We start from the raw sequence: 27,749 nt of genomic DNA, 5'->3' as shown, positions 1-27,749 counted from the left end.
GGAAACACAGACGCTGGTCCTCCCGCTGCGGTGACTGCAGTGGCCGCGCCTGGCAAGATGGCGTCCAACCTGGAGTGTCAGATGTCTAGAAAGCTCCTGGTGAAGACAGGTAAGTTTGGCCTCGGCCTCTGCCCTGCGCGCGGTCTGCTTGAAAGCGGCAAACCTGGCTTCAGACGTGACGGCGGCCCTTCTCCTAGCCAGGGCGGGGCGCTGTCCCTCTCCCGGAGGTTTGGGTTGGCCCCTTGCAGAGGTGGGGTGGGAGTGATGCTCCTGGAGCCTAGGAGGGTGGGAAGCAGGGGCCCTGCGCATCCCCAGCGCCTGAGCACAGAACACCCAGTCTGAGACAGCAGGGCTGGGCTGAGAAGCTCCGACCTTGGTGAGGGGTTAGAGGATCCAGCCCCCGGTGCAGCCCCGACCACACTGCTCGTGGCTGAGTGTCAGCGTGACACTGTGGCCTGTGGGACTCAGTGATGTGGCCCAGTGATGCTATTTGTAAGATGCAAGCTCCCGGGAGCGCTGCGTGACCCGGACAGGCTTCTGGCCACGTGTCGTGCAGTGAACAGGCACTCGAAGGCCGCAGCGAGCGCCGTGGGGAGCCCGGGGCATCTTTTCCTGTTGAAAGGAAATGTCTTGGGGAAAGTTTGGCAGTAGCACGAGAACCGGGAGCAGGGCTGCCACCCCACCTTCTTGGCCCCCTCCCCAGCCGTAGCAGGACAGGCCTCGAATGCCTGGGGGGCCTCTGCAGCTCGAAAGTGCTGGCCACGGAAAGAGCGTGGGTGTGAACGCTCACGTCCCGCCTCCCCTCACCCCACGAAGAGCTGGGTGAAACTGTACCTTGGGACATACCTGTTCTAGAATGGGAAATTATGGAACCAGGCTTGGGAAGTGCGGTATTTCTTCCTATTTTGAGAATGATTCCATCGGGTTTCCCACTGCCCCCCTCCCTCTGGACCGACTCTTCTGAGTGGCAGGCCCCTGGCCCCAGCAGCAGAAGTCTGAACGCTGTCTCCATCTTCTCACCACCCACCTCCCACACAGCTGTTCAGTCACCTGGTCCTTTCAGCTTCCCCCTGGGACACAGCCTGCCCTCTGGGCCTCCCTGGCATTGCTCAGCTGAAACCTGGCACCAGCAGCCTGAAGCCCCTCGCTGCCCGACTGCCTGCTTTTAGTACAGTCTGCAGTCTGCAGAGGAACCTCCTGAAACGTATCCCTTGTTTAAAAAGCTTCCTTCCCCTTGCCCTCAGAGCCACACCTAAGCGTACATGCTAAAGTATTTCACTTCTCTCCCCTGCACCTTTGCACTTAAAAAAGAAAATTCTGAGGGAGACGGAGGGAGAAGGGGGAGAAGGCACCACGGCGGGGTGTGGACCCTCAGTCTCGTCTCTTCCACTTCTCTGCCTTGCTGGGATTTGGGGTGCACGTGCACACACACACACCTGGTGGGTTTCTTAAGCTGCAGAGGCCGGGATTCGAACCGCGCAGTCTGCCGTAGGGGATGCAGCTGCCTAGCCATCAGGCCACAGGACTGGCCCCAACTGTCCCTGGGCACTCCCTCTACTAGGAGTGGCGGGGCTGCCCTTCCTCCACCCCCCAGGACTCAGCTGCAGTTCTGTTCCCATAGAGACCACCGCTGAGCCCAGCCTGTGCCCTCTCAGGGTCCAGCAGCCTCCTGGGGCTCCCCTCGGAGAGCCACACCCCCTCGCAGTGCCTGGAGGGCAGCATCCGTCAGAGATGAAGTGTTACTGCGAGCCAGCCGCCATCAGCATCAGCGGGCTCTTCCCTCAGCGCATGGTGGGACCTGCCGATTCGGTGCGCTGGCCACCTCGCGATGACCCGCTTCTCTTCTGCCCCCGCAGTGCTCTTTCTAACCCAGAGGAGGGTGCAGATCGGCGAGTTCTTGAAGCTCAGTGTAGCCAAAGGGCTCACGCAGGCCCTGCGGAAGGCTTTCCAGCAGAACGACGTCTCGGCTCACGTAAGCCCCGACTTCCCCCTCTTGGGTTCGCTCTGTTAGGTTCTGCTCCTCCCTCCTCGGACCATCACCACACTTGCCAAAAACAGACCCTGCCTTTGTCTTAGCAAATACCTAAGGCATGGTGTCTGGGGGGAAGGGTGACTTTAGAGACAAATCGCCTTATGTCTGGATTAAAAAAAAAAACAAAAACCTAAAAAACACCTGGATATCCTGGGACTAGCAGATGGCATAATGGTTACGTCACTGGACTCCCACATGGCTGACTATGGTTCAAGTCCCAGACCTGGTGGCTTGAAATCATGCATGGTGGGTGTGTGTGTGTGTGCGTGCATGCCTAGAATCCTGAGAGAACATTGGAGGAGAAGGGATTGCAATGTGGCCATCTCCTCTGGGGGTGATTTCTTGCGTTCTGTCTCTCTGGTGAGAGCACGCATCCTATAGCAAAAATCTCTCTTTAAAAACAAAAACCAAAAACCGTGGAAATCCTGTTGAAACCTTCCTGTTACTGGGCAGCAGTGACCACCACCAGGTGTAATCCCACAGAGACGGCCCCTGCTTTCCTAAACCCGCTGTAAACGGGCTTATTTCTGGACATCGCAGTTACCCCAACTTTGATTGAGTCTGACTTTGCCTAAATTACCAGCAGCAGACAGGGAAGTCACCCTTTTTTTTCCTCTCCACTTTCTTGTTTTTAGAGAGGATTTTGTTATAGGCGTGCGGCGCTGGCGAGAGAGACAGAGAGACAGAGAGAAAGTGAGAAAACACCCCCCAGAAGGGATGGCCATGCCCAAATCCCTTCTCTTCTATTCTCCTCTTGGGATTTTGGGCACGCACGCACACGCATCTGACATGAATTTTAAGCTACCAGTCTGGGACTTGAGCTGTGCTTGGCTGGAAGCCCAGCGACATAACCATTATGCCATCTGCTGGTCCCGCTCTCCAGACGCTTTCGTGCCGTACCTGAGTACAGTGCGCCGTGGTGGTACTTCACGTGTCTGCTGACTGCCACACGTGGCTGCGCTCCTCGGGAGTTTGCATCTTGGGAATCGCATCACGTGAAGCGTCGCTGATTGAGTCTCACAGGCCGCAGCGTCACGGCGTACCCACGATGGACGCCACCTCACGCTGGGCCTGACCCCGTGTTTCGGAGCAGTGCTGGCCGCAGCAGGGGCTCCCTCGTGCAGATGACTGCTCTGGCTTCCTCCTCTGACGCTGTGGCCTAGGGTGACATCCGCCTGGTGACGCCCGCCCTGCCCATCACCCTGAGGACAGTGAGATGTCGCACAGTTTCTTGGTCATGGTCACTTTCATACGATTCTGAAAAGAGGCAGAGAAGCATTCCAGGCTTCCGTGGATTCCGCGCCAGAAACTTTATTTGAAAATTACAGATGTGTGGGCCAGCAGGTGGCACGGGGGCTGAGGCGGCTGGATCCCACAGGGCTAATGCCACAGTTCTAGTCTCACACCTGGTGGCCTGGAAAACACGTTAGGCCTGTGTGTGTGCATGCCCAGAATTCCGAGAGGAGGAGGAGGAGAAGGGATTGCGGTATGGCCATCCCCCAGGGGGTGATTTCCCACTGTCCCTTTCTCTCTCTGAGAGTATACATACCCTACGGCAAAAAAATCTGAAAAAGAAAAGAGAAAGAAGGAAAGTTACAAATGTGAATGTTCTCACTTAGTTCCCTGATGCAATATAACCTAAACTTCAGTGTTTCTCAGACCACTGTGGGTTGTGGTCTCTCCTGCATACCGTCATAGGCTTCTGACACTTCATTTTCATGTTTGTTTTTTAATGGGCTCATTGTAAAATTTTGAATGGATTTCTTTGGAAAAGATCTCGATGTTACCACCGAGGGAAGGTGGTGGTAAAGACAAGCATAATGAGGACGGAGCAGCCCGTGGAGCTCACGCTGGGCGCTGTGGCCCGTGGAGCTCACGCTGGGCGCTGTGGCCCGTGGAAGCGGGGGCTGAGCTGCTGTCCCTTTGTTTTCGGTTGTTTGACAAAGAAGCAGGAGTTAGAAGGTACTCAGAGCCGATGGTCCCTGAGCTGGGAAGCGGCACCTGCCCTGTGGTTTCCTGCTGTGTCCACGTGCCACTCCGAAGTATCGCTGGTTCCCTCTTGGTCACCTTGAATGCGTCTCTGGGAGGTGAGGGTGGGGGACGTGCCGAGGAGAGGGCAGAGACACCCTTCCTGCTGCAAGGCTGTCGTCTTACTGTCTTAGTTTCTTCGGAAATAGGCCTGACAGTTGCAGTGGAGATGCGAGCAAAGGGTCCTGGCGCTGTCCTTGGCATCAGGGGTGCTCGGTTTAGTGTGACAGTTTCACAGGATGAAAAGTTCTGGAGGTAGGAGGTGGTGACCACGGACACCAGCATCAGTGTGTTCACTGCTGCTGCGGTGCACGTGGGAGGGCTCCCAGGGGCAGGTGGAGCGCCACGTGTACACACATACAGCCGTGGGAGGGCTCCCCGGGGCAGGTGGAGTGCCACGTGTACGCACATACAGCCGTGGGAGGGCTCCCGGGGGCAGGTGGAGCACCACATGTACGCACATACAGCCGTGGGAGGGCTCCCGGGGGCAGGTGGAGCACCACATGTACGCACATACAGCCGTGGGAGGGCTCCCGGGGGCAGGTGGAGCACCACATGTACGCACATACAGCCGTGGGAGGGCTCCCGGGGGCAGGTGGAGCACCACATGTACGCACATACAGCCGTGGGAGGGCTCCCGGGGGCAGGTGGAGCACCACATGTACGCACATACAGCCGTGGGAGGGCTCCCGGGGGCAGGTGGAGCACCACATGTACGCACATACAGCCGTGGGAGGGCTCCCGGGGGCAGGTGGAGCACCACATGTACGCACATACAGCCGTGGGAGGGCTCCCGGGGGCAGGTGGAGCACCACATGTACGCACATACAGCCGTGGGAGGGCTCCCGGGGGCAGGTGGAGCACCACATGTACGCACATACAGCCGTGGGAGGGCTCCCGGGGGCAGGTGGAGCACCACATGTACGCACATACAGCCGTGGGAGGGCTCCCGGGGGCAGGTGGAGCACCACATGTACGCACATACAGCCGTGGGAGGGCTCCCGGGGGCAGGTGGAGCACCACATGTACGCACATAGAGCCATGGCGGTATTTTGTGTGTCTGCTGACTGCGCGACACGCTGGAAGCCTGTCTGAGTCACACAGTGAAAAGGCTTCTGGGGGCAGACCGTGTTACGCGTACGTACGATTTTAATTTGCTAGACCGCGTGCACATTCGCCAGAGAGCGAGCCGGAAAGTGAGCAAGCACCCCACGGGGAAGGGCCACCGCAGTCCCTTTTCTCCTTCCTTCTCCTGAGATTTTGGGTGACACACGTGCCTGGTATGTTTTTCAAACCTCTGGGTCCGGGACTTGAACTGCACAGGATTCAGCCATCTTAACCACGATGCCATTGGCTGGCCCGTTACGTGTATTTTACTGCAATAAAAAAAGTGGAAAAGGAGACTAAGAAGCAGTATCTACAGTGTGTGCATGTGTGACGATATGCCCGTATGTGTGTGTCCACATGTGCATACGTGTACGTGGATATACACATGTATGTGAAGTATTCTTGCTGGGGAAATACACTGAAAGGAAACCACGAAGCGTGTGCGTCTGTGTCACAGTGGTGGTGTCTTTCCAAGGGCACCAATTTTATAATGAACATCACGTTTCATATGCACCAAACAAAACGCCCTCAACTGTTAATTTATTGGGTTGGTACAACACCGAGAGAGCAATAGAAAAGAAAAAAAATCTGAAGCCTCGAAACCTCCCGATTGGCAGACCTTTGGTCCCTTGGGACTCACTGTGTGAGAAACGCCAGGCCCTCCTGGCCCTGGTCTCGAACCAGCTTAGAAGCCAGGACGTAGTCTGGAACACTGCCTCTCCCTGGGATCCACTTTACTGGCCGCAGTGACCTAGCTCTGCCTTTCCTCCCGTGAATGGGGGTCAGAGCGCTGTCTTTCTCAGCATTTCGCTTGCTGGAAACCTCTCACCTGCGTCCCCTCGCTGCCTTTTGGGTGGTTGATGCTCACAGGAGAGGAGGAGGCACCTAGAGAGTCAGAGAGCACAGGCCAGTTCTGTCCGGTAGGCGCGGCTAAGTTCCGAGGCCCGCCCAGCCCCGCGCCCCAGGAGGTAAAATGCTGGTCACCTCAGATGTCTGGCTCAGCACGAGGCGCTCGGCAGCGTGGAGCGGGACTCGGTGCCGTGGAAGTCGGCAGTGAGCTCTGCGGGTCCCTCTGCCCTGCAGGTGGACGTGCTGGAATACTCGCACAACCTCACGGTTGGCTATTACGCTACCAGAGGGCGCTCGGTCTACTTGCCTGCTGTGGTGACGGAGATGCTGGGCGTCTATGGGGTCAGCAACGTCACCGCTGACCTGAAGCAGCACAGCCCGAACCTCCAGTCTGTGGCAGTGCTCGCCTCGCCGTGGAGCCCACAGCCCGCGAGCTACTTCCAGCTGAAAACAGGCAAGTAACTGGGAGGGAGACCGTCCTGTCCACGCCGGGCTGGCGGGGCTGGCGCAGGGCACGCAGGTACTGGTTCGGAAGCTCTACTGCGGCTGCTCTGACGTCCTCGAGCATGCCAGCGTGCCTTCCCGGGCCCTGCCCTTCACGTGCCCAAGGTCCCTCAACGTCAGCCTCCATGGCTCTGGGTCCATCAGAACAGCTCTTCACGGGGCTCCCTCACAGGTCAGTGACCCTCCGAGCACCGAGTAGGGCCTATCCTCTGTGCTGCTGGCAGTGGAGGCTGGGAATAGCTAGACACCCCCAAAATCTATGACTTGGAGCAAAGGGTTCCGGATGCCACGGAATCAGGATCTCTGAGCGTGGGCCTTGGAATCAAACTGCCTGGTGATTTCTGCTGTCTGTAAACCACAGGGGCAGAGAAACCACCAAAATGGAGATCCTTGGTGGGCTTATTCGTGGAGGGCGATGACCTCGTTCCCCACGGCAGGGACGGCAGGCAGGCTCCCGCCGGGTGCTGGCGTCTGCGCAGGCGCCTCTGTATCCCACCCCAGTGTGCTCGGGTCCTGTCCCTGAGGGCAGCTCTGGTTCGTTCACGCTTGTAGTCCCTCTGTGCCGTGAATCACTGGAAGAGCCCCTTTCAAAGCTCTGGTCACACCATCTGGCCTTGCGGTGCATTTGCCTCATTCCCTCATCTAAACTCTGCTGTGTGCATCGCGGCCGCGGTACATGTGGGGAGGCCCAGAGCTCCCGCGCGCCGACCTCGCCCTGTCCTTGCAGTGCTGCAGTTCGTGAGCCCGTCGGACAACATCCGGTCCTGCAGGTTCGCGCAGACCATGGAGCAGCGGCTGCAGAGCGCATTCCAGGACGCCGAGAGGAGAGTCCTGAGCACCAGGAGCAACTTGACGATTCAGGTAGGGCAGGGCGCCAGACCAGGAGGCCACGGCAGCCACTGGGCCCCGCTCTCCACGCTGCCTTGTGTAGCGTGACTCAGCCCCTCTGACGTGTGGTGTAGATCGACAGTGACAGCGTCCAGGTCCGGTCCTGACGGGGGAGGCTGCGCGGCTGTGCACCTGCTGTGGCTTGGGGTTTCTGTCTGTCCCCCACGTGATGCTTCCTCAGGCCTTCCCGACACCTCTTATTTAAAAGACGGACGCGGACCTACTGTGAGAGCTGTTACATGGCTGATGTGGGGAGTCCGCTCTTGTTTTACCGAGGTTTGCCTGTCCCGTGATTTCTACCGAGTTATATCCCAGACATCCACATGCACATCTGTAGTGCACACCCTACACACGTGTGCACACGTACACACACACATACCCACACACATGCACACACTTCACACATGAATACACCCCCACACGTGCACACACCCCACATGCGTGCACACACACCCCCACACACATACACATTGTGTATTGAGGACCTACTGTGTGTCAGGAACAGCACATGAATACACCCCCACACGTGCACACACCCCACATGCGTGCACACACACCCCCACACACATACACATACACATTGTGTGTTGAGGACCTACTGTGTGCCAGGAACAGTGCTGAGTGATTTACAAATATTTTGCTACCTAACATTCAAAATATCCTTCTAGTCTCTTCTTCCATGTCACAGAAGAGGGAAGGAGAGAGAGGGTAGGAGACTTCAAGAGCTCACATGTTTGGTAGAGATGGAAACAAGGCCTTGAACCCAAAGTCCACACCCTTGTCCAGCGTGCTATCCAGGCATCAATGCGGTGTAGAAATGGGGTCCTTCATGCCGCTCTGGGCAAGTGTGAATTCTTCCCCAGGTAATCCCATGCTTGCCACCCCTTGGTGCTCTGTGTGTAGCCTTTCTAGGTGAGCGGCACTCCCCACCAGAGGCCTTTCTGGGTCATTTTCTTTGCTACTAGACCAGATGTTACCTCACCAAGGATGAAGCTTCTCACTACCTTCACCCCGGCCTCACATTTCTCTAAGTGTGTCCACTCGTCATCGTCTCTGTTTTGACTACTGAACTAAAGCCTTTGCAATGAGACCACTGGTTTTGAAATTGACATTAGCGTAGTGAGTTATCAGAAAGCCGACAGGATGTAGGAGGCACAACATTTAATTCGAACGAGCAGCGTTACTCTTCTAGACTCATCCAGAGTGTGGTTCATATCAAACTAAGGTCTAAAATTACGCCACAGACCTGAGATTTATGTAAGGAGCGTGACTCAGCACTCGGGCGGAAGTCGTTTTCTTTCTGATGGGGCCTATGACCCTCACAGGTGCCTGAGCTGGTTCGATCTTGGCAGCAGGACAGACTTGAATCATGCTCAGGAAGCACAGACTTCCTGAGCGCCTGCTATTTACCAGGCACTGGGAGAGACACCGAGAGAAGTGCACTGCCCTTGGCCTTAAGAAGCCTGCTGTGTTGGTGCGTGGTAATTGTTAGGCCGTTAGAGGAAACCGTAAATCAAGTAAAAAACTTTCCTTGGAAAAAACTGCGACTGGATTTGAAAATTCCATCTGAATAGATTTTAGATACTCTTGAACATCTCAGCAGCTCTTTAAATGAACGGATAATTGGATTGCTTTATTTATTCTGTTTCACTTTTTGCCTTGGTTGACAGGAAGCCCAGAGTCAAAGTTGTTGCCTGGATTCAGTAACCGTTTTAGCTCCTGTCTCACGCCCGGATAACTACATGCCTGTCTGACCCCTGGGGTGGTTGTTCATCTGTTTTTGTTGTTGTTCTCAGGATCTGGTTTTCTAATGAATAACTTTCCATTTTATAGTATGAAATACAATTTGTAAGGTGCTTAGACTCCTTTGTGGAATAAGGTCACATAAATATTTAATGAATTAATTTATGCAGAGAAAACTCTCTTTTTAAAGCTTGTGTAGCTTTGGTGTTAGTGACTGGATTCCAGTTGACTCAGGACTTCTTTGGTTGTAAGCAACAGACTCCAAACTTATAAGACTTAAGCAAAACAGAACAAAACAAAAACGAAAACAGAACAGGAGGTGACAGGCTCTGGCACTGCTGAGCCTACGGCGTGCCTCAGGCACGGGTGGGTCCGAGGCTTGCCATTTCTGGGTCCCTCGCTTGCTCTGGTGTGGGCTGGCAGCAGCCTCAGGCCCTGGGCCAGGCCCTGGTTCGTCCAGGTTGGTCTCCTTATTGCTCACAGCCTTGGGGAATCAAGGTGCCTTATATGGAATGACCCATTTTAGAAATGACCACTTTTGGATCATTCCAGAAAAGTCATTTCAGTTTTCTAATTTCAGTTAAAAAAAAAAAAAGAAAAGAAATTCAGTACCATATTTTTCATTCTAGTAGAAATCTGGGACCCTCCTTGGACCCTCCTGTGCCCAAGTCGGGGGTGGGGGGCAACTTTGGCAAGAAGATGAGACGTCTGAATCGGGGGCCTGGCTTAGCTGCCTACGGCTGGAGCTTAAGTGGTTGCCCCATCTGACCGACAGGACCAGAGTGGGGGGAGCAGTGGTCCCAAGTTACGGCCCTTCTTACAGAGGAAAGAACGGGTGCTGGGAGGCAGGACGCCAGCTTCTGAGCCGTGAGCCTATAGGTGTGATGACTCATGGCACGAGTGCAGAGAGATGAGGTCAGAAGCTACGAGAGACTCAGGAGGGGCAGGAGAGCACGGCACTGCTCTTGGGCACGGCTTTCAGGGACCGGTGCTGTGACCTCGGTCTCAGGCCTGTGGTTTTCTTGCTTTCAGATCTAGTGTTATGCAACTGCCAGGAGTAATCACTTTTTCAAGCTATCAGAAAATCGAATATATTGGGCCAGTAAGTGGCATAGTGGTTAAGGCACCAGACTTCCACATGGCTGGCCACAGTTCGAATTCTAGACCTGGCAACTTGAAAATCACATCGGGCACATGTGCATGGGTGCCCAAAATCCTGAGAAGAGGCTGGAGGTGAATGGACTGTGGTGTGGCCATCCCCACCCCGGGGGGTGATTTCTCACTTTCCCTCTTTCTGTCTGTCTTTCTCTGGCAAGTGCATATGTCCTATGTCCTTAAAATAAGACACAAATAAGTGGAGAGACATCTGTGTTCATGGGTCAGGAGACTTAGTATTGTAAGATGTTATTGCTTCCAAAGTAATCTACAGATTTAATGTAATCCCTATAAAAATTCCAGTGATCTTTTTTGCAGAAATAGAAAAATCCTCCCTAAAATTTGTATGAACTCTCAAGGGACCTTGAGTAACCAAACAATCTAGAAAGAAAAGAACAAAGTTGGAGGTTTCATCCTTCCCGATTTGTTTGTTTGTTTGTTTGTTTTACTACAAAACTATGGTAATCAAAACTGTGGTGCTGGCAAAAGGCATACAGCCCAAGGGAACAGAATAAAGAGCCCAGAAATAAATGCTCTTATAAATGGTTGAGTGATTTTTGATAAGGATGCTATGGCTGTTTGATGGAGAAAAGACAGTCTTTCCAACAAATTGGGAAAACTGGATATCCAAGAATGAACTTGAACTTTTCCTAACACCATCCGTCAAAAATGAATTCAAAAATCGAGTGCAGACCTAAATATAAAAGCTAAAGCTCTCTGAAGATAGGGTAAAACTTTGTGATACTGGATTTAGCAATGATCTGTTGGCATGACACCAGAAACACAGAAAACAAACAAAAAATGGACAAATTGCATTATATCGAAGTTAAAAACTTTGTGCATCAAAAGACCCTATCAATAAAGTGAAAAGGCAACCCACAGAATGGATGAAAAATATTTGTAAATCATATAGCTGATAAATGGTTACTCTCTAGAACATATGAAGAGCTCCTACAACTTAACAACAACAACAAAAATAATAATAAATCCAATTAAGAAGCAGGCAAAGTTCTTATGACCTGTGGCGTGGATTCCTGGCTGAGGGACTGGACCACTTGACCTGTAGAGTCCTGGCAGCTTTCAGAATGATGTCAGAGACATCACTGAGAAAGAGGAATGGTGATCTGAGGGGATGACTGGAATATACGTTGGTACAAAGTTGAAAAAAACTAAAAATAACTACTCAACTTTTTTTTATTAGGAATAAAAGAAAGCAGTGGGCAAAGGATTTTGAGTAGAAATTTCTCCAAAAAAGATAGCTAGAAGGCCAATAAGGTTATGAAAAGCTGGCCTACATCTCTAATCACTACTTAAATGCAAATCTAAATCACGAGATGCCACGTCATATGTACTAGGATGGCCAAGTTCTGGTGAGGATGTGGAGACGCTGGAACCCTCGTGCATGGCTAATGGGAATGTCTAATGGTGCAGCTCTCACGAACACGGAATTACCGTATGACCTCACAATTCCACTTCCGGGTATAGACTGAAAAAGAGCTGAAAGCAGAGACTCGGAAAGGTATGTGTACACCTGTGTTCATAGCACCATTGTTCACAGCCCAGTACCACGAATGGATGAACCCGCAGGGCGTGGGTGGGTACACCATGGTGCCATGTACCTGCAGTAGATGAGTGGGCACACAAAGTCGCCGTGCACCCGCAGTGATGAGCAGACACACCAAGGGGCCGTGTACCGCAGTGGAATATTATTGAGCCTTTGGAAAGGGAGGGAACACCAGTGTGTACTGCGACATGGATGAACCTTGAAGATATTTTGCTAGATGAAATAAGTCAGTCATAAAAAGACAAATACTCTGTGATTTTTCTCTTATTAAAATACCTGGAGTTGTTGAATTAACGAGTGATTCCTCTTAGAAGAGGCCCTGGTGGCCAGGGCCAGGGGAGAGAGAAGGTAGGAGGCTTTTAAGGGGTGCAGAGCTTCGTCTGAGAGGACAGAAAGTCCTGCAGGAGGGTGGCGTGATGGCTTACCGCCATGCACGCGTGCTTTGTGCCCCTGAGCCACGCACTGCAAACTGATGAAAACGGTGAACATTAGGCGTTGCATATCTTACCACGATTAGAAAAGGAGTGTAACCTGCCGGGCCGACTGCGGTATATGCAGAAGGAACCTGTGCCTCTGGCTCAACAGCTTCTTTTCTTTCCTGAGGGATTTAGTTTTGTTGAAATATGAAGAATCGAATTTTCACAATGGAGATACAGGTGGAAAAGGTGTATATTTTTTAGTTAGTATTTGGCTTATTTTTTGGTGACAGTGTAGTGAGGTCTTTGGAATTGTTCAGAAAGAAGTGCCTTTCTTTTGGGTGCCTTGGGAAGGAGGCATGAGTGCCTGTGGCTAAACCTCATTCCAGAAATACTGTCAGAGAAGAGGGGGAGCTGAACAGAAATTCTGTCTCGGTTTATCATTAATTGTGGAAAACTAGGGTCTGCGTTAGAGAGTTAAAGGCACTTCCACTTATGGGGAAAGTGCAAAATAAAGTGAAGAAGCTGTTCTTTTTTTATTTTAATTAAAAAAAATTTTTTTTTCCTATTAGGGAGACAGAGAGACAGAGAGTCACTTCCATCGGGGCCTCGTGCTGTGCACCACCCCAGCCTCAGCTCGCCTGCATTGCCAGCTCACAGAGAAGCCTTGGGACAAGAACCTGGGGCCCTTCCAAGTGAGTCCGGCTTTGCGGAGTGTTGAGTCACCACTGTGCCACCAGCTGGTTCCAAGAAGTTATTCTTGACAGTCTTCTTCAAAGCCAGGTTTGAAACTACACAAGCACGCGTGTGAGCAGGGCGGCTAGGTATGGAACAGTACCACGGCAGAGGTGAGAAAGGGCATTGCGTGTGTGTGCATGCACGCGCGCGTGTTCACAGATAGAAAAACTAATAGAGCGAATATGGAAGGTGCACAGCATAGCGGAACGTTCCGGGTCGAAGCTGGTGACTGTGAGGATAACTTTGACTTGATTATCTCACACGACACGCATGCCTGAAAACTACACTGTACCTCCAAAGACGTACAGTGAAACATAAATCAGAAATTATACAGTAATTAAAAATATAGAAAAGGAAGTTACAGGACCTTCATCTGCAGCTCTGGCAGAGTGGCTATCGGTCGGTCACTGCCCGGTGGGAAGAGGGGCACGTTGAAATGAAGGTAACTGGAGAAAATGTCAATGAAACAGACCCTCTGTGGGAGAAAACTGCGGGGCCAGCTCAGGCCCCAAGGCTCACGGGGCGAGGGGAGCGAGGGGAGCGAGGAGAGCACAGCTGTCCACAGCAGCCTGTCGCGGTCCCGAGGGTCTGCCTCGGGCATGGACCAGGACAGAGAGGGGGACGGCCAGCGGTTCAATGGGACGGGAGACAAACGTCTCACAGTCTGGATCTCACACCGGGACTGGATGCCCTCCCGCCGTGTGTCCTTCTGCTGTCGTCTGTGGATGTTCCTGTCCATACACTGACCCAGAAAACGCCATTTTCCAGCAGCTGAAAAACTGACGTTCACAAAGTGAGAGGAAAACCAGACCATCCCGTGGAGCTTCCTATGTCCTGTATTGGACGGATAGACGAGGAAATGGATTGCTCTCTCAAGAACATATTTTAATTTCTGAATCCCTTTTTATAACCAGGTTGAGGCACCCAGGTACATTCCTGTCCTTCGACTTTGAAATTCCTTGGAAGTTCGACCCAGACTTTCTCTGAACTGGGCCCTTGTCACATTTAGCAGGCCTGTGTTCTAGAGCTCTTCAAAACATGTGCATCACGAAAAAACATGCATGGATTTCAAAATTTCTTTGCACCAAAATAAACTCGTACTCTAATTCCATTTTTTCATGAACTTTTTGAAGTCTCATGTAGTTTATCTTTTCTTTCTTTCTTGCCAGAGAGCCTCTGTGCTCACCAAGGTGAGAGAGAGAGAAAGCACTGCCCCTCGTGGGACTTGGCCACACCGCAGTCCCTTCTCCTCCATTTCTCCATCGTATCGGGATTTGGGGCACGCATGCGCACACACATGTCTGGTGTGTGTTTCAGGCTACTGGAGCCCAGACGTGAAGCACGGTTGGGCCTGTGGCTCCTGTCACCACGGGGTTCCCGAGCTGGTCTGTCTTTTATATTCACAGAATCATTACAGTCATCACCGGGGACAATCTGTTCTAGTTTCCGGAAAAGATACGCAGCGATTATTAAGGACCTGAAGCCCAACTACCTGAGTTTGAGTCCTGACTTGGTCACTTCTTAGCTTCTGGTCTGGTCAAGTTCCGGGATCATCCGGGCCTCAGTTTCCTCCTCTGTGAGAGGGAGTCGTAACCGATAGGCGCCCGAGGTCGGGCAAGGGTTACATGGGCTGGTTCGCCCTCAGCTCCATGGCGGAGCATGGCTATCCGAGCAGTGACCGTTGTTATTCTCGTCTCTTCCTGCCATTTCCCGTTTCCCTGCTGTCCCTACCCTCACCTTCCTCTTGCACGTATGTCTCCTCCCATCTCTCCCGGAAGCAGACCCTCATCTGCCATTCTCCCCCCTTCCTCCTGTGTCACCCAGATCGTGAGCACGTCCAACGCCTCCCAGGCCGTCACCCTGGTGTACGTCGTGGGCAACCAGAGCATGCTCCTCAACGGCACCGTGGCCAGCAGCCTGCTGAGCCGGCTATCGGCCGAGCTGGTGGGCTTTCACCTCGCCTACCCGCCGCTCACCATCGCCGAACGTGAGTGCCCACAGCCTCCGACGACATGCGGGGCTCGGTCCTGTCCAGGCCCCGTGCCAGACCCACAGCTCACCCTGAGTTTGTTGCATCTCTCCCAAAGGAGAGGGAAGGAGAGGTCCCCAGGGGCTTCACACTGCCGTCCACTCCCAGCCAGAAGCAGCCCCGGTCAGGGCACACATGCTCCTGACGCGCTCAGGGAGGTCCACGTGGGGACTGGGAGCTTCCCAGTGGGCTGTCTCCCGGAGCGTGGGTTTCCGCTGCTTCCTGGCCCCGAGTCGCACAAGAGCAGTGGAGACGTGATGCGTAGGCTTGACCTGACGGAAAGCTCGTCGATGTCGGAGGAGAACGTTTAGGAGGTGCTTTTCCCTCACTGTCTCACAGCCGCCCCTCAGCAGGTGCAAAATCAGCCCCCCTCTGCAGAGAATGACGAAGTTCCGAGGGGTGCACCTGAGCTGCCCGCTGAGCACACAGCGCGGCCCCTAGGTCAGGTGTTCACAGGCGCCCTCGGCCTCCCCTCCTGCAGCAAGGGGCCCTGGGCCTTGCGCCCCCGCGGTGGCTCCAGATCCCTAAGGCAGCTGGTCTGCAGTCAGGGCCATGCCTTGGCCAATGACATCCCTGTGGCTGGTGGCCCTGTCTCCCTCTGGGCCTCGGCTCCATAACCCTCCCTGCCGTGCAGCGGTGTGGGCTTCAGGACACAGCAGCTTGTGTTTTGCACCCAGACAAGGACGAGGTAGCCAAAGAAAGTCAAGGGTTATCTTTTCTTTCTTTTTTTTTTTAAGAATTATTTATTTCTTTTTATTTATTATTATCATTATTATTATTTTAAAATCTGCTGCAGGGCATGTATGCTCACCAGTGAGAGACATTGAGAGAGAGAGAGAGAGAAAGTGAAAAAATGAGCCACCAGGTCCAAGACTTGAACCCTGGTCTGCCACATGGGAGTTCAGTGCCTTAATCACCACACCACCTGCTGGCTCCTAAGGCATTACTCTTACGTTTAATCATTTTTACATTTCTCAAGGTCACTTTCCCCAAGGCCGCTGGGCCAGTGCTTTTGTTTTTCTGCATTAGCATGTTAGCAAAATTTCCTCGCAGTTTGCTTTAATGGTTTTTCCTGCCGTGAATAAATGAGGTCACGTGTGCAGGTGGACTTAGCGCACTAAGCTGCTGAAATTGTTTTCAATGTTCAATGACAAGTTTTGCAAACTTCTGTGTAGTTAGGAAAGATAACTCTGGTCCATGAAAAAGATGACGTGATGAAAGATGACAGTATGTCACATGGAAATGTGATGCGCTAACCTTCCCTCATCATTCTCATATTCTGATAATAACTAAGATTTATTATTTTTACTATTATCATTTTCTAAAGAGCTTTTGTTATAGAGTTCATGTGCTTGCTGGAGAGACAGAGAGATGGAAAGTGAGAAATCATTCCCCAGGGGCATGGCCATGCTGCAATCCTTTCTCCTCCTTTCTCTCGGAATTTGGGGCACACACATGTGCCCAGCTTGAGTTTCAAGCCGCCAGGTCTGAGACTCGAACTACAGTCGACTATGTGGGAGTCCAGGGTCGTAACTATTAAGCCATCTGCTGTTCCCAAGATGTATCATTTTTTAAATAAAGTTTATTTTTTTCATGAGGGAGAGACACGCAGACACAGAGAGAGCGAGGGTCCTCTGGCCACGGTCCACCCCGGTCCCCCCTGGCTGGTACGGCAGGCAGGTGTGCACATGCCCCGCGTGCTCAGCCAGCTTCTGGGGGACACAGCCAGCGCCGTTCCCACGAGGGCCCCGTTGCCTTACCTCTGTCCCGCTGCCCAGCCCCGGCTGAGAACTGCCCTTTGCCGATGCTGGTGCGGAATGAGGGGCCTCTTGTTATATAAGCACTTGGCTCCTAGAGTCTTTGACGTTGGAAAACTCTAAGAGACAATCATTCCTAAAAATGTTAGTGATGGCTGGGAATTGCAGGGAGAGCGACAGCTAAGTCGGGCCCCCGCTGGGGACTTGGCGATGAGGGCGTTCCGTCTACGAAGGTCTCGTTGGGAACTGATCTGAAACCCTCATGTCTGACCTCCAGTCCTTCACGCGGCCTCTTAGTTTTCTGAACAGCAATAAAGTTTTGGCCTAGATGAGGGGACCTCAAAAACAGTTCATGGAAGAAATGAAATTAAAGTATTAGTTTATTTTGGTATAGAACGTTTTGAAATCTGTAAATATTTTTTTCATAATATGCATTTTCTGTAAACTTTTGGAAGACCTCGCCTATGTCCTAGAAGTCCCAAGGGTGAAGCAGGATTTAGCTGCCAGCGGTTAGCATGTTACCCACTTCCCTAAACAACACTCACATGCAGACTTGAGAAGGTAACGGGTGTGTTTCTTGTTGCTCTAGCCCTGGAGTACCCCAACCTCGACATATCAGAAGCGACCAGAGACTACTGGGTAATTACAGGTAATCTCTCACGTTGTTCTTCCCCTCTTCATACTCTCAGGTTTTTGTTTATTTTTTAATAGAATTTTTAAAAGTTTATTTCTTCCGGAACAAGCAGTTAGCGTAATGGCTATGTCGCTGGACTCCCATGTAGTCGACTGCAGTTCGCGTCCCGGACCCGCTGGCTTGGGAAACATGCCAGGCGCGTGTGCGTGCGTGCCCAAGATCCCGAGAGGAGAATGGAGGAGAAGGGATTGCGGCGTGACCATCCCCCCAGGGGGTGATTTCTTGCTTTCTGTCTCTATGTCTCTCTCTGTCTGTCTGGCAAGCACACGCGCCCTATAGCGAAAACCTCTCAAAAAAAAAAAAAAAAGTTTATTTCTTCCATGAGTGAGACAGAGAGAGACAGCACCCCCCTGGGATGGTGACACCGTGACCCACTCCAGCCTCAGCCAGCCCCGGGGGCCCCACGCTCAGGGAGGTCTCTGGATGTGAACCGAGAACCTTCCTGTGAAGGTCAGTCTTGCAGCATGTCCTGCTTTATGCTGCACCAACCTCCAGCCCCTGGTATGTTTTTACAATCACGTGGCTCTCAGTGTCAGGACTGGCACTTTTCTTTGGTCCTGTCTCTGGAGCCGAGGAGTCGCTTCTGTAGGGCTTGAAGTGAGTGGAATGAGCTGGCACCGCCCTGAGGAGTATCAGGGACACCATTCAGGGCTTCGAAGGCGCCCCAGTGGCCTCTTTGCAGAAGGTAGACCTGTCCCAAGTTGCAGCACGGCCCGGGCAGTCCAGGGCCTGGTGCGCTGTGAACGTTTGTCTGTGTCCAGAAGGTCGGTCACCCTTTCTGCCGATCCACAAAGCCCAGATCAGGGTCCGAGGGAGGCCGGGCATGTGCGTCCCTCCTAGAGTGCGGCCCACACCTGCAGCAATCCTGGCCTGGCTGACGGCAGGTGGACAGCTGCCACAGATGTTTTGGTGGCATTCTCTTTTTTCCTTGACATTTTCCAGCCAGACTTTATGAAACAGTAAAAAAGTTCTTATCTTTTTTTGAAAGCCAGAGGGTAGCAGCAGCTCTGGACATCGGAGAGGCAGAGAGGACAGATGTTTGTGGAAGTGACTCCCCAGCCGCAAAGGGGGCGGGAGGAGCCAGCTACCCCCCCGGGCTCGCTGACACAGTACTCGCGCTGGCGACAGGAGCAGCGGACCCTCTGTTCGCCGTCCTGGTGCTGAGGGCCAGCTTGGGTGTGGCGGGCCGGGCTTCTGTGGCCTCACTCCGTGGCTTGTGGGTGGACACTCCCTCCCTGTGCCTGCATAATCTTGCCTCTGGGCACATCTGGGTCCTCATCCCTCTTTTTAAAAGTTTATTTATTGGTGAGCTCGAAACCTCCAATGGGGTCTTGTCACTCTGTGACACCAGCCAGCCTCCAGCCAGGCTTCTGGGTACACCTGCGGGCACTCCTGGGACCTGAACCCTGGGCCTTCCCCCAAGGTGGCAGTGTCACCCTGCAGTATCCCTCACCCGTGCCACCACAACTGGATCCCAGTCCCTTCTCTTACACGGACACGTCAGACCGGACTAGGCCCTCCCGTCCGATCTGCTTTGAGCTCATCACCTCCCGAGAGACCTGTGTCCGCGGACAGTTGCGCTCAGAGGTCTGCAGGCTGGGACTCCTGCCTGTGACTGTGGGGACACAGAGTCCAGGAGGACGTGCGTGGGAGGCGGGCCGGGCCCAAGTCTCCTTCCGTCCCCGTCCCTGCCCTCATGTGCTGTCCCCAGCGAGCACCAGTGGGCTGTCACCTCAGGCACTAGCCAAGACCCTGCTGGAGGAAGCCCACCGCGGCGTCCACGCTGCAGAGAGCCGCATCTCCCCACGAGCCAGCCTAGGCACGGGCTGCTTTCCCTGCCAAGACAGCAAGCTGGGGGAAATGTTTAAACCGGAAACCTCAGGGTTCGTGCCCGAGAGACAGTGCTAAGCTAGCAGCTGTGAAGCCGGCAGACACTGAAGAGCTGCGAGGCCACGGCTTCCCACAGAGGGCGGCGCTTTGTGGTGTCCGACGTCCCCGGTCCTGTCTACGTGGAGGCTGACACACGGTAACATGTCCACGTGGTACAGACCAGCCGGGCCGCCCCGGTCACGTCTTCCTGCCTCCCCACTGCCCTGCTCTCTGCAAGAGGCACACCTTTGTAGCTGCCCCGTCTTGTTCCCAGGGCCCTCCCGGGATCCCCACACTGACTAGTGACACTCTGGGGACCCCCCCCTCCCACTGACTCAGTGATCCCCCTGAGGTCCCCCTCCCACTGACTGGTGACACTCCTGGGACCCCTTCCCACTGACTCAGTGATGCCCCCCAACATCCCCTCCCACTGACTCGGTGATCCCCTACAGCCCCTGTACAAGAACTGGGGTCGCCCCCTGCGGCCCCCGTACAGGATCGGGTCGCCCCCTACAGCCCCTGTACGGGAACCGGGTCATCCCCTGCGGCCCCTGTACAAGACCTGAGGTCGATCCCTGCAGCCCCTGTACGGGAACCGGGTCGTCCCTGCGGCCCCCATTCGGGAACTGGGTCGATCCCCTGCAGCCCCCGTTCGGGAACTGAGTCGTCCCTGCGGCCAGGCGCTATGCGGAGGCGGGTGGAAGTGCACAGGCTCAGAGCAGCGCCTGGGGGGAGCCCGGCTCGCTGCTCACTCACCTCGGTATCACTAGGGTAGGATCCCGGGCAGCAGGGCTGGCCCTTGGCCCGGCTCCACCGTTACTGACCTGGTGTGTCCTTGGCTGGCATTTGGCCTCACCTTGGAGACCGAGAGGCTGAACTGATGTGGAGATTCCCGTGAACACGCAGGGCGGACCACAGATAAACGGCTTCTCCTAAGGGAGGCTGCACAGGCCTGGGTGTTGGCTTTAGAACCGGGGCAGGGGGCTGGGAGACGGAGCAGTGACTGGATATGGAACCTTCTGGACAAAGCTCCCCCGAGCACAGCCAAAGCCTTGCTCCTCCTCTGAGCTGACTCTGGTGGCCGAGGGTGGGGGCTGGGCCTGGCTGAGGTGTCGGGGGCTGCAGTCCTCCAGAGCGCTGCACCTGGCCCAGCTCTGTGGTTCTGTAGCTCTGGGTCACTGTGGGACACACGAGCACTCCCCTTCCCAAAGGGGCCAGGGCTGGACTTTGGGGTGGACATGCAGACCTGGCTGGGCCCGTGTTCATGCAGGCCCTCCTTCCATGCTTCCGGGGCTGGCCGTGGTGGTTGCTTCACCTGTGGGCTGAGAGCCCTAGGGGAAGACCAGCCCAGGGCAGAGGAGGGAGGGGAGGAGAGCGCCTGGGCCTGCCACGCCCAGCGCTGTGCTAAATGCTTGCGCAGCCTCTCCCTAACTGAGAGCCCACCGCAGATCCCGTTGCTGGGAGGCAAACACTCTGTTCCCCTTTACAGAGGGGACTTGGGCTTGGAGAGCCGGTGGCTGGCCCGGATGCCCACAGCTGGCAGGTGCCAGAACCGGGGAGAGTTCACTCCCAGCTCGCAGTCCTCTTCCCGAGAGGGAGGGGATAGAGGGGCACCGGGCAGCTGTGGGACAGTGAAAGGGCCCCGCAGTGGAGGGAGGGCTGAGGGCCTGGTCAGCGTGGTCTGCCAGATGTCAGGCTGAGCTGTGGGTGGGACCCAAATTCCTCGGCAAAGCCATAAGGAGGGAAAAAAGCCCGGAGCCTGGGTGGGAGCAACAGAAATCCCAGCCGGCCACACCGTGGCCCCGCTGGGCTCCCGTGGGGACTCATAGCAGCACGGATTATTTACTTATGTGCACATGTATGCATATATGTACATGTATGGCCAGAGGGTGTGTGCGTTCACCAGAGGGAGGAGGGGGGAGAAAGAGAGAGCACAGTCATGTCTCAGTCCCGTCTCCTCTCCCCACCCCCGTCAGGATTTGGGGCATGCTTGTGTGAGTGCGTGGCATGTTCTCCAAGCTGCCAGGCCCAGGATTTAAACCACGGGCAGCCGTGTGGGATCCAGCCAGCCCTAGCCATCTTAAATAAAGGCTGGGTCTATTACAGCCGTGTTGGGGAGTCACAGCTCAGAGGGGAAGGAGCCCAGGCTTTGGGGTTTCACAGGCCGGCTCACCTTTGAACCTGGGCTGTGCCGTTACTGGCTGTCCCTAGGCAGCTCCCCAAACCTTGGCAGCATCTGTGTGTCCCTGGGGCTGTTGTGAAGGAGTGGCAAGGTGAGGGTGCCGCCCCGGCTGAGGCAGGGACGGGCCCTCAGTGGCCAGCAGGTCCGTGGTGGCCGTGGGTCCTCGGTGGGCGGGCCGCGTGCTGAGCCTGCCCTCTGCCTTCCTCACTGCAGTGCTGCAGGGTGTGGACAACTTGCTCGTGGGCCGGCACAACCAGAGCTTCGCCCGCATCATGGAGCAGCGCCTGGCCCAGCTCTTCAGAGCGCCGGCGGCGGAGGCGGGCCGCCACCATGGGGAGCTACACCGTGCAGGTGGGTGAGGCCGCACTTTCTACAGCCGAGAGCGTGCGCCTCCTGGTGCCACACAGCACACGGGTGCAGAGGGGCGTCGTGGCTCCTGGGACCACGTGGTCCATGTGAGCAGAGGGAGTGCACGTGTGCAGGGGGGCGTCGTGGCTGCTGGGACCGCCCGTGATTGGCCCAGCTGTCCGTGTGGAGGACCAGGGTCATGACTGTCGAGGACAAGGAGGGGAGAGTCGGTTGTTGCTGCCCCGTGGTTGTGACTGGGCTGTGAGGGAAGGAGAGCTCAGCACTCTTCAGTTTGCCAGAGGGGAGTGAGGGAGCTCCCACGGGTGCCACGCTGCAGTCCCCTCCTCCATCTCCCCTCCGTGGGGATTTTGGGCACGCACACACGTGCCTGGCACTTCTCAGCCCCTGGGTCTGGGACTTGAACCGTGCTGTAGGCCATGTGGGATCCAGCTACCCTGACCACCAGGCCACAGGCCGACCCAGTCTCAGGACGAATTCTGCACACAGGCTGCCATGTGGAGGAGCCAGTTGCCCGCAGTGAGCTCAGCCACGTCCCGGCTCTGCCCTCACAAGCCACTTGCCGCGGCCACTGTGCACAGGGACATGTGATATCCGAGACAGAGCCCCATCAGCTGTGTGCAGCCGGCTTTGGCACACGTAGCCCTCTGAGCTTAGCGTGGACACACGACTACGCAGAGACCGAGGCTCGGGGTGTGGCCTCGGGCATGTGTGATGTGGGCATCTCATTGGGATCCGGCTGACTGCCCTGGCATGTGGACCCCGGTCACAGCAGGGCATAACTGCACCACGGCACACGTGCGTCTTGTCACACTGACTGCGAGAACATGCACTAAGGCAGTGTGGACGCAGGTCACTCCCCACGCAGCCGCCCGTCTTCTGGGATGTTCTGCCCTGCGTGACGCTGCGGTGGCTCGAGGGAGGGCCCAGGCCCCTCCACTGGCAGCCAGTGGACTTGGCCCCGTCCTGTCAGATGCCGCTGTGGCTCACAGGTCTCCGTGGCCCCTGCTCTCCTCGTCCTGAGGTTTGTCCCACTGGGTTGTGGGCCCCCGTGTAGGGGCCCTGCCCTGTAGTTCACAGTTCTCCAAGTCCCGCTTCTCAGGTGACACTGGGGTGGGATTGGCCTGCCCTGGGGGGAGGGAGGACCACCGAGCTGGTGCTGCTTGTAAGCCTGGAAAGTCCCACTCCACAGGCCGGGAAGGGACGCACCCTCGGCGCTCACGGAGCGTGGCCCCTTAGCTGCCAGGAGGCCGGAGCCCAGCAGGCGGGGTTGTTTCCGCAAGTCCCTAAGTTATGGAAGCTGCATATCACCTCTTAACATGGCCCTTGGAGAAACCCCGGGGAGAAGGATCTGCTATTGGATAGAAACAGGACCAGCAGGAGCCGTGGAGGTTAAAGCAGCTTGGTCCTACATGGCTGGCTAAGCAGTTCACGCCGGACCTGGTGGCCTGAAAATCACCAGGCACACGTGCGCATGCCCAGAATCCCGAGAGGAGAATGGAGGAGAAGGGATTGCAGCGTGGCTGTCCCCGGGGGTGCTTCCTCGCTTTCTCTCTGTCTCTCCGGGGTGAGTGCATGCGCGCTATAGCACACTGTAAAACAATTGCGGTTGAGTGATGCTCTCAGATATGTGAATGTCATTCACCTTCCACCTGGCTCTTCTACTGCCCTCTCCCCTTCCTTCCCACTAGGGAATCACATGACCCAGTTCCCTCCCAGTTCCTTCTGCACAACTTACATTATCCTGTCACCCAGAGGCCTTCTGGGCTTGGGTCATTTTGGAGGTGAACATGGAGGTGTAGATATCTAGAATCTACAGCTATTTCTCACGTTGCTGTATTGGAAAATGTGGGTCCTAAGAAGAAATGCATATGACCAGTAAACATTTTTAAGTGTTTGGCTTCATTTACGGTCTAAGTGATACGAATTCTAATGACCACACGGAATCATTTCCTCCTACCCGAGGCTGTAAGTTGGTAGCGTCCCTGGGAAGAAGAGCAGTGGGGTGGGCACTTTGAAACAGAGTGAGTGGGTATGACCTTTCCGGAGGGCAAGTGAGTTATTTCGACCAGAACCTTCTAGATCGGGGTAAACTTAGTCCTAGAAGTTTATTTCGAGGTAGAGATGAACACAGTTCTGTGAAGTGCTCCATCAGACCTCTCATCCAGTTTTCGCTGGGTCCCAGTCGTAGCTACGGTGTAGTCGTCACGCACAGCATTCCTACAAAAGGCGTTAAAGCTACGCGCAGCGTAAAGCGCACTAACAGAAGGACCCACAGCCCAGAGGCTGAGAGCGTCGCCCTGACGTCCCCAGAAGGCTCTGAGCGCCTGCTCTGGGCAGGCTCCCTGTGCGACCCTCCGGGTAGGAGGTGGTTCCGAGTCTCAGTTAAACCTTCCCGCGTGTCCTGCATGGGCTTCGCCATGTGTGTTCCTAGCTACCACGTGCTGTCGTTCCACCTTCGGCTACATGTGGTGTTTCTGATTTGTGTCTTCTGCTCAACACGACACCTTCGTATTCATCCACGTTGATGCAAAGGGTCATAGTTCCTCGTTTTCGGTATTCCGTGGTAGACTGTACCGTCTCACGTGTCCAGTCCACAGTTTGTGCCTGTTGGAACAACGTTACCACTAATGTATGTCCTTCACTGTGCTGTGAGACTCGCAATCTGTGGGACTCTCAGTCTCACTTTGAGAAATACTCTGATGCCCATGAACTGTCCTTTACAATAGGGAAGCTGCTGATGCCCTCGATGTCCAGGGGCATCAGTAAGCTAAGTTTACCCGGAATGTGTCCGATACTGTGTAGGCAGTCAAGCTTAGCATCGATGGTTTAGTATTTATGACTATCGGTTGTTAATTATGAGTAAAAATTGAGTAACCCTCTAAGTGTTTAATAATAAAGGGCTTGTTAAATAAGTTTACGGGGAATATCATGTGGAAATAAATACTTATGCTTCTGTTACATTTTAGGCCATTTAAGGATGAAAGTAAAAATAGCAAGATAAGATATTACATATAGGTACATACAGATTGGACCTGGTACTTTTCACCTCCGTATGACTAATAAGACAGACATCTCATTATATAGAAATAAGGGATAATATTATATACTATACTAAATAATTTTGTAAAATAATAAAGAAAAGGTTGTGTTGGGGATAAAACCACAAACAAGCAAATACCCCAAAATGATACCGATAATTAACTTGTGGTAGAAGAATTACAGGTTGTTTTTATTTTATTTCATTTCATTTCTTCATGATTTTCCATATTTTCAAATTTTCCTATAGGGAATTTGTGTAGCTTTTCCAGTAAAAAAAAAACCACAATGTTATTTTAGAAAAGAAACTTTGTATGTCCCAGTACTGCCTTTATCAGAGACCGTTGGAACTGCAGACACAGACATTAATTTCTTTCCCTTTCAGGCAATTACGGGAATTGGAAAGTACAAATCTCGTTTGAGGACAGCCTAACTGCCCTGAATTAAGCAAAGGCCTATTTCCAAATGAGGCCAGGCTCTGCGGAGGCTGGGAGCGTCTCCGTCCCGTGGCGTTTCCTTGACCCTGAAGCTGCTCTTCCCGCTGTCACAACCCTTTCCTCCCGTCTCCGGCTCAGAGCTGGGTGTGGAGAGGCTCTCGCAACCTGGCGTGTCCGCTTAGCACGCAGGCTCGTGGTCAGGAGAGAGCCTGCCGACCTCCCTGGGGTCACGAGATGCCCTGTAAACACGTGGCCTCTCTCTTTCTGAAAGATGGTGAAGATGCAGCGTGTGCCAGGGCCCAAGGACCCGGTGGAGCTGACCTACTACACCCTGCACAACGGGAAGCCTCTGCTGGGGACTGCGGCCGCCAAGATCCTGAGCACCATCGACTCCCAGCGGGCGGCCTTGACTCTGCAGCACGTGGTCCTCCTGCAAGCTGACCGTAAGAGGGCGGGCTTGCATGCGTCCTTCTGATACTGTGAAATGCCTTCTGCAGGTCAAAGCGACCCCTAGATGCTAACGGGCTGATCAGCTGCGAACCCTGGCTGCAGGAGGGGGGCTCGGGGTTCCGATTCCCTGTGGGTGTCAGAGTGATGTGCTGTCACTGCATTTCTCTCGGTGTTGTAGACAGCTGTGGTAAATCCCTACAGCTGAGAGTGTGTGTGGACACTGGGGGCATTAAAGATAGCATGATTTGATGGCCAGCAGAGGACGTAATGGCTATGTCACTGGACTCCCATGAGGTCGACCGAGGTTCAAGTCCCAGATCGATGGCTTAAACTTACACCAGGCGTGTGTGAGTGCGTGCCCAAGATCCTGAGAGGAGAATGGAGGAGAAGGGATTGTGGTGTGACCATCCCCCCTGGGGGGTGATTTCTCGCTTTCTATCTCTAATGTCTCTGTCTGTCTGGCGAGTGCACGCGCCCTATAGCAAAAACCTCTCCAAAAAATGTTAAATAAAAAGATACGTGATTCAGCAAGTGCAGACTTCTCCCTGAGCCATGCTCAGTGCCGGGGGACATACGGACGTGGCTGAGTGCTGGTCCCTGCCTTTTGGGAGCAGGGGAGTGAGTGCAGAGGTCTGGGCTATGGAAAGGGCTTCATGAAGGCAGCACCACCGGGCCACGGCCATGGCCATGGATGGGGGTGTGCAGCCAGCTCTTGAACTCCCCCATCACCTTTATTCCCTTGTCAGGGGAAGGTTGAGTCAGTTCCAAATGACAGGAGGGGAAACGGAGCCTCGAAAAAGTTAGCCAACCTGCTCAGCGTCACAGGACGAAGACTCAGATCGCCAGAGTGTGAGCTGCGTGTCGGACCCTGAACGTGCTCTCTTTTGTTTTGCCAGAGGGTATGCTTGCTGGCCAGAGAGAGAGACAGAGAGGAAGAGGGAGACAGCGAGGGAGAGAGAGAGGGAGATGAAGAGGGACAGGGGGAGAGCACCTCCCAGTGGGCGTGACCACACCGGCATCCCCCTCCTCCATCTGCCCCTCCTTTGGGGACTGTGGGAATGCGTGCACACATGCCTAACGTATTTAAAAGTCACCAGGAGCCGGAGTCCACACTGCAGTCGGCCACGTGGCGCCCAGCTTCCCAGCCACCAGTCGCAGTGGCCCTGACCTGCGTTCTTAACAGTATTGCACTCTGGACTTCAGCCGCAGAGGGGGCATATTGCAGAGAGAGCGGTGTGAGCGCAGGGGAGGAGGTGAAAGTGCCCGATGGGCCCACCTGGGCTGTGGAGTGGGGTGGGTTAGAACAGCTTATGTGCAGGCGATTCTGCTGGGGCCCAGGGAGCAGGCTGTGCCTACTACGAGCAGCTGTGGGAGCCGGTGAGACGGAGCGGGGAGCAGCTGCACTGAACAGTCGCTGGGTCACGCTCGGCTCACAGACACTTCTCCTGGGAGCGGGGCACGGCTCTCTGCCACCTTTAACCAACAGGCCATCCTGCCGTGCACTGTCTTCCTCTCTGGCGACTCCTGTCCATCAGTCTTGCTCAGTCCTCTGGGCGCCTGGGGTTCTATGCTCAGCTCCCCCCCCCACCCCCTGCTTACGTGGGAATACCCGGGAAGACAGGCATGAAAACCATGGCAGGCACCCAGGCGGAGGTGGTGCTAGAGATGAGACTGCAAGAACTGGGTGGATTGGGGATGTTCTGGAGATGGAGCCAATGGGGTGGCAGAAGGTGGGTCAGAGCCCTTGAGGGGATGAGGAGACTCCAGGTGGTCACTCCAGAGGAGGGCCTGTGGTCGAGGGGCAGACAGGGCAGGACAGGGGTTTCTGGGGCTGGACGGGGAGGGGGGAGGACAGAGTTTGGGTTTAGCCACATTAGGTGTCCGCTATACGCTCGGAAATGG

The 27,749-nt window shown here is 54.5% G+C and overlaps 1 protein-coding gene across 1 annotated transcript in view; it reads left to right on the top strand.

Annotated features, from left to right (window-relative positions):
- The window catches only part of KIAA1549L (KIAA1549 like), a 94,536-nt gene that overhangs the window by 776 nt on the left and 66,011 nt on the right, over positions 1 to 27,749 (top strand). Inside the window, 9 exon segments of the mRNA XM_014593074.1 lie at positions 41 to 109; positions 1,857 to 1,972; positions 6,251 to 6,470; positions 7,248 to 7,381; positions 14,849 to 15,011; positions 17,400 to 17,459; positions 21,769 to 21,853; positions 21,855 to 21,906; positions 25,669 to 25,840. Of these exon segments, the coding sequence (XP_014448560.1) occupies positions 41 to 109; positions 1,857 to 1,972; positions 6,251 to 6,470; positions 7,248 to 7,381; positions 14,849 to 15,011; positions 17,400 to 17,459; positions 21,769 to 21,853; positions 21,855 to 21,906; positions 25,669 to 25,840 (1,071 nt within the window).

Source organism: Tupaia chinensis, unplaced genomic scaffold, assembly GCF_000334495.1.
Source record: "Tupaia chinensis unplaced genomic scaffold, TupChi_1.0 Scaffold139733_1, whole genome shotgun sequence".
Classification (NCBI taxonomy): Eukaryota; Metazoa; Chordata; class Mammalia; order Scandentia; family Tupaiidae; genus Tupaia; species Tupaia belangeri.
This window is presented reverse-complemented; position numbering and strand designations above follow the sequence as displayed.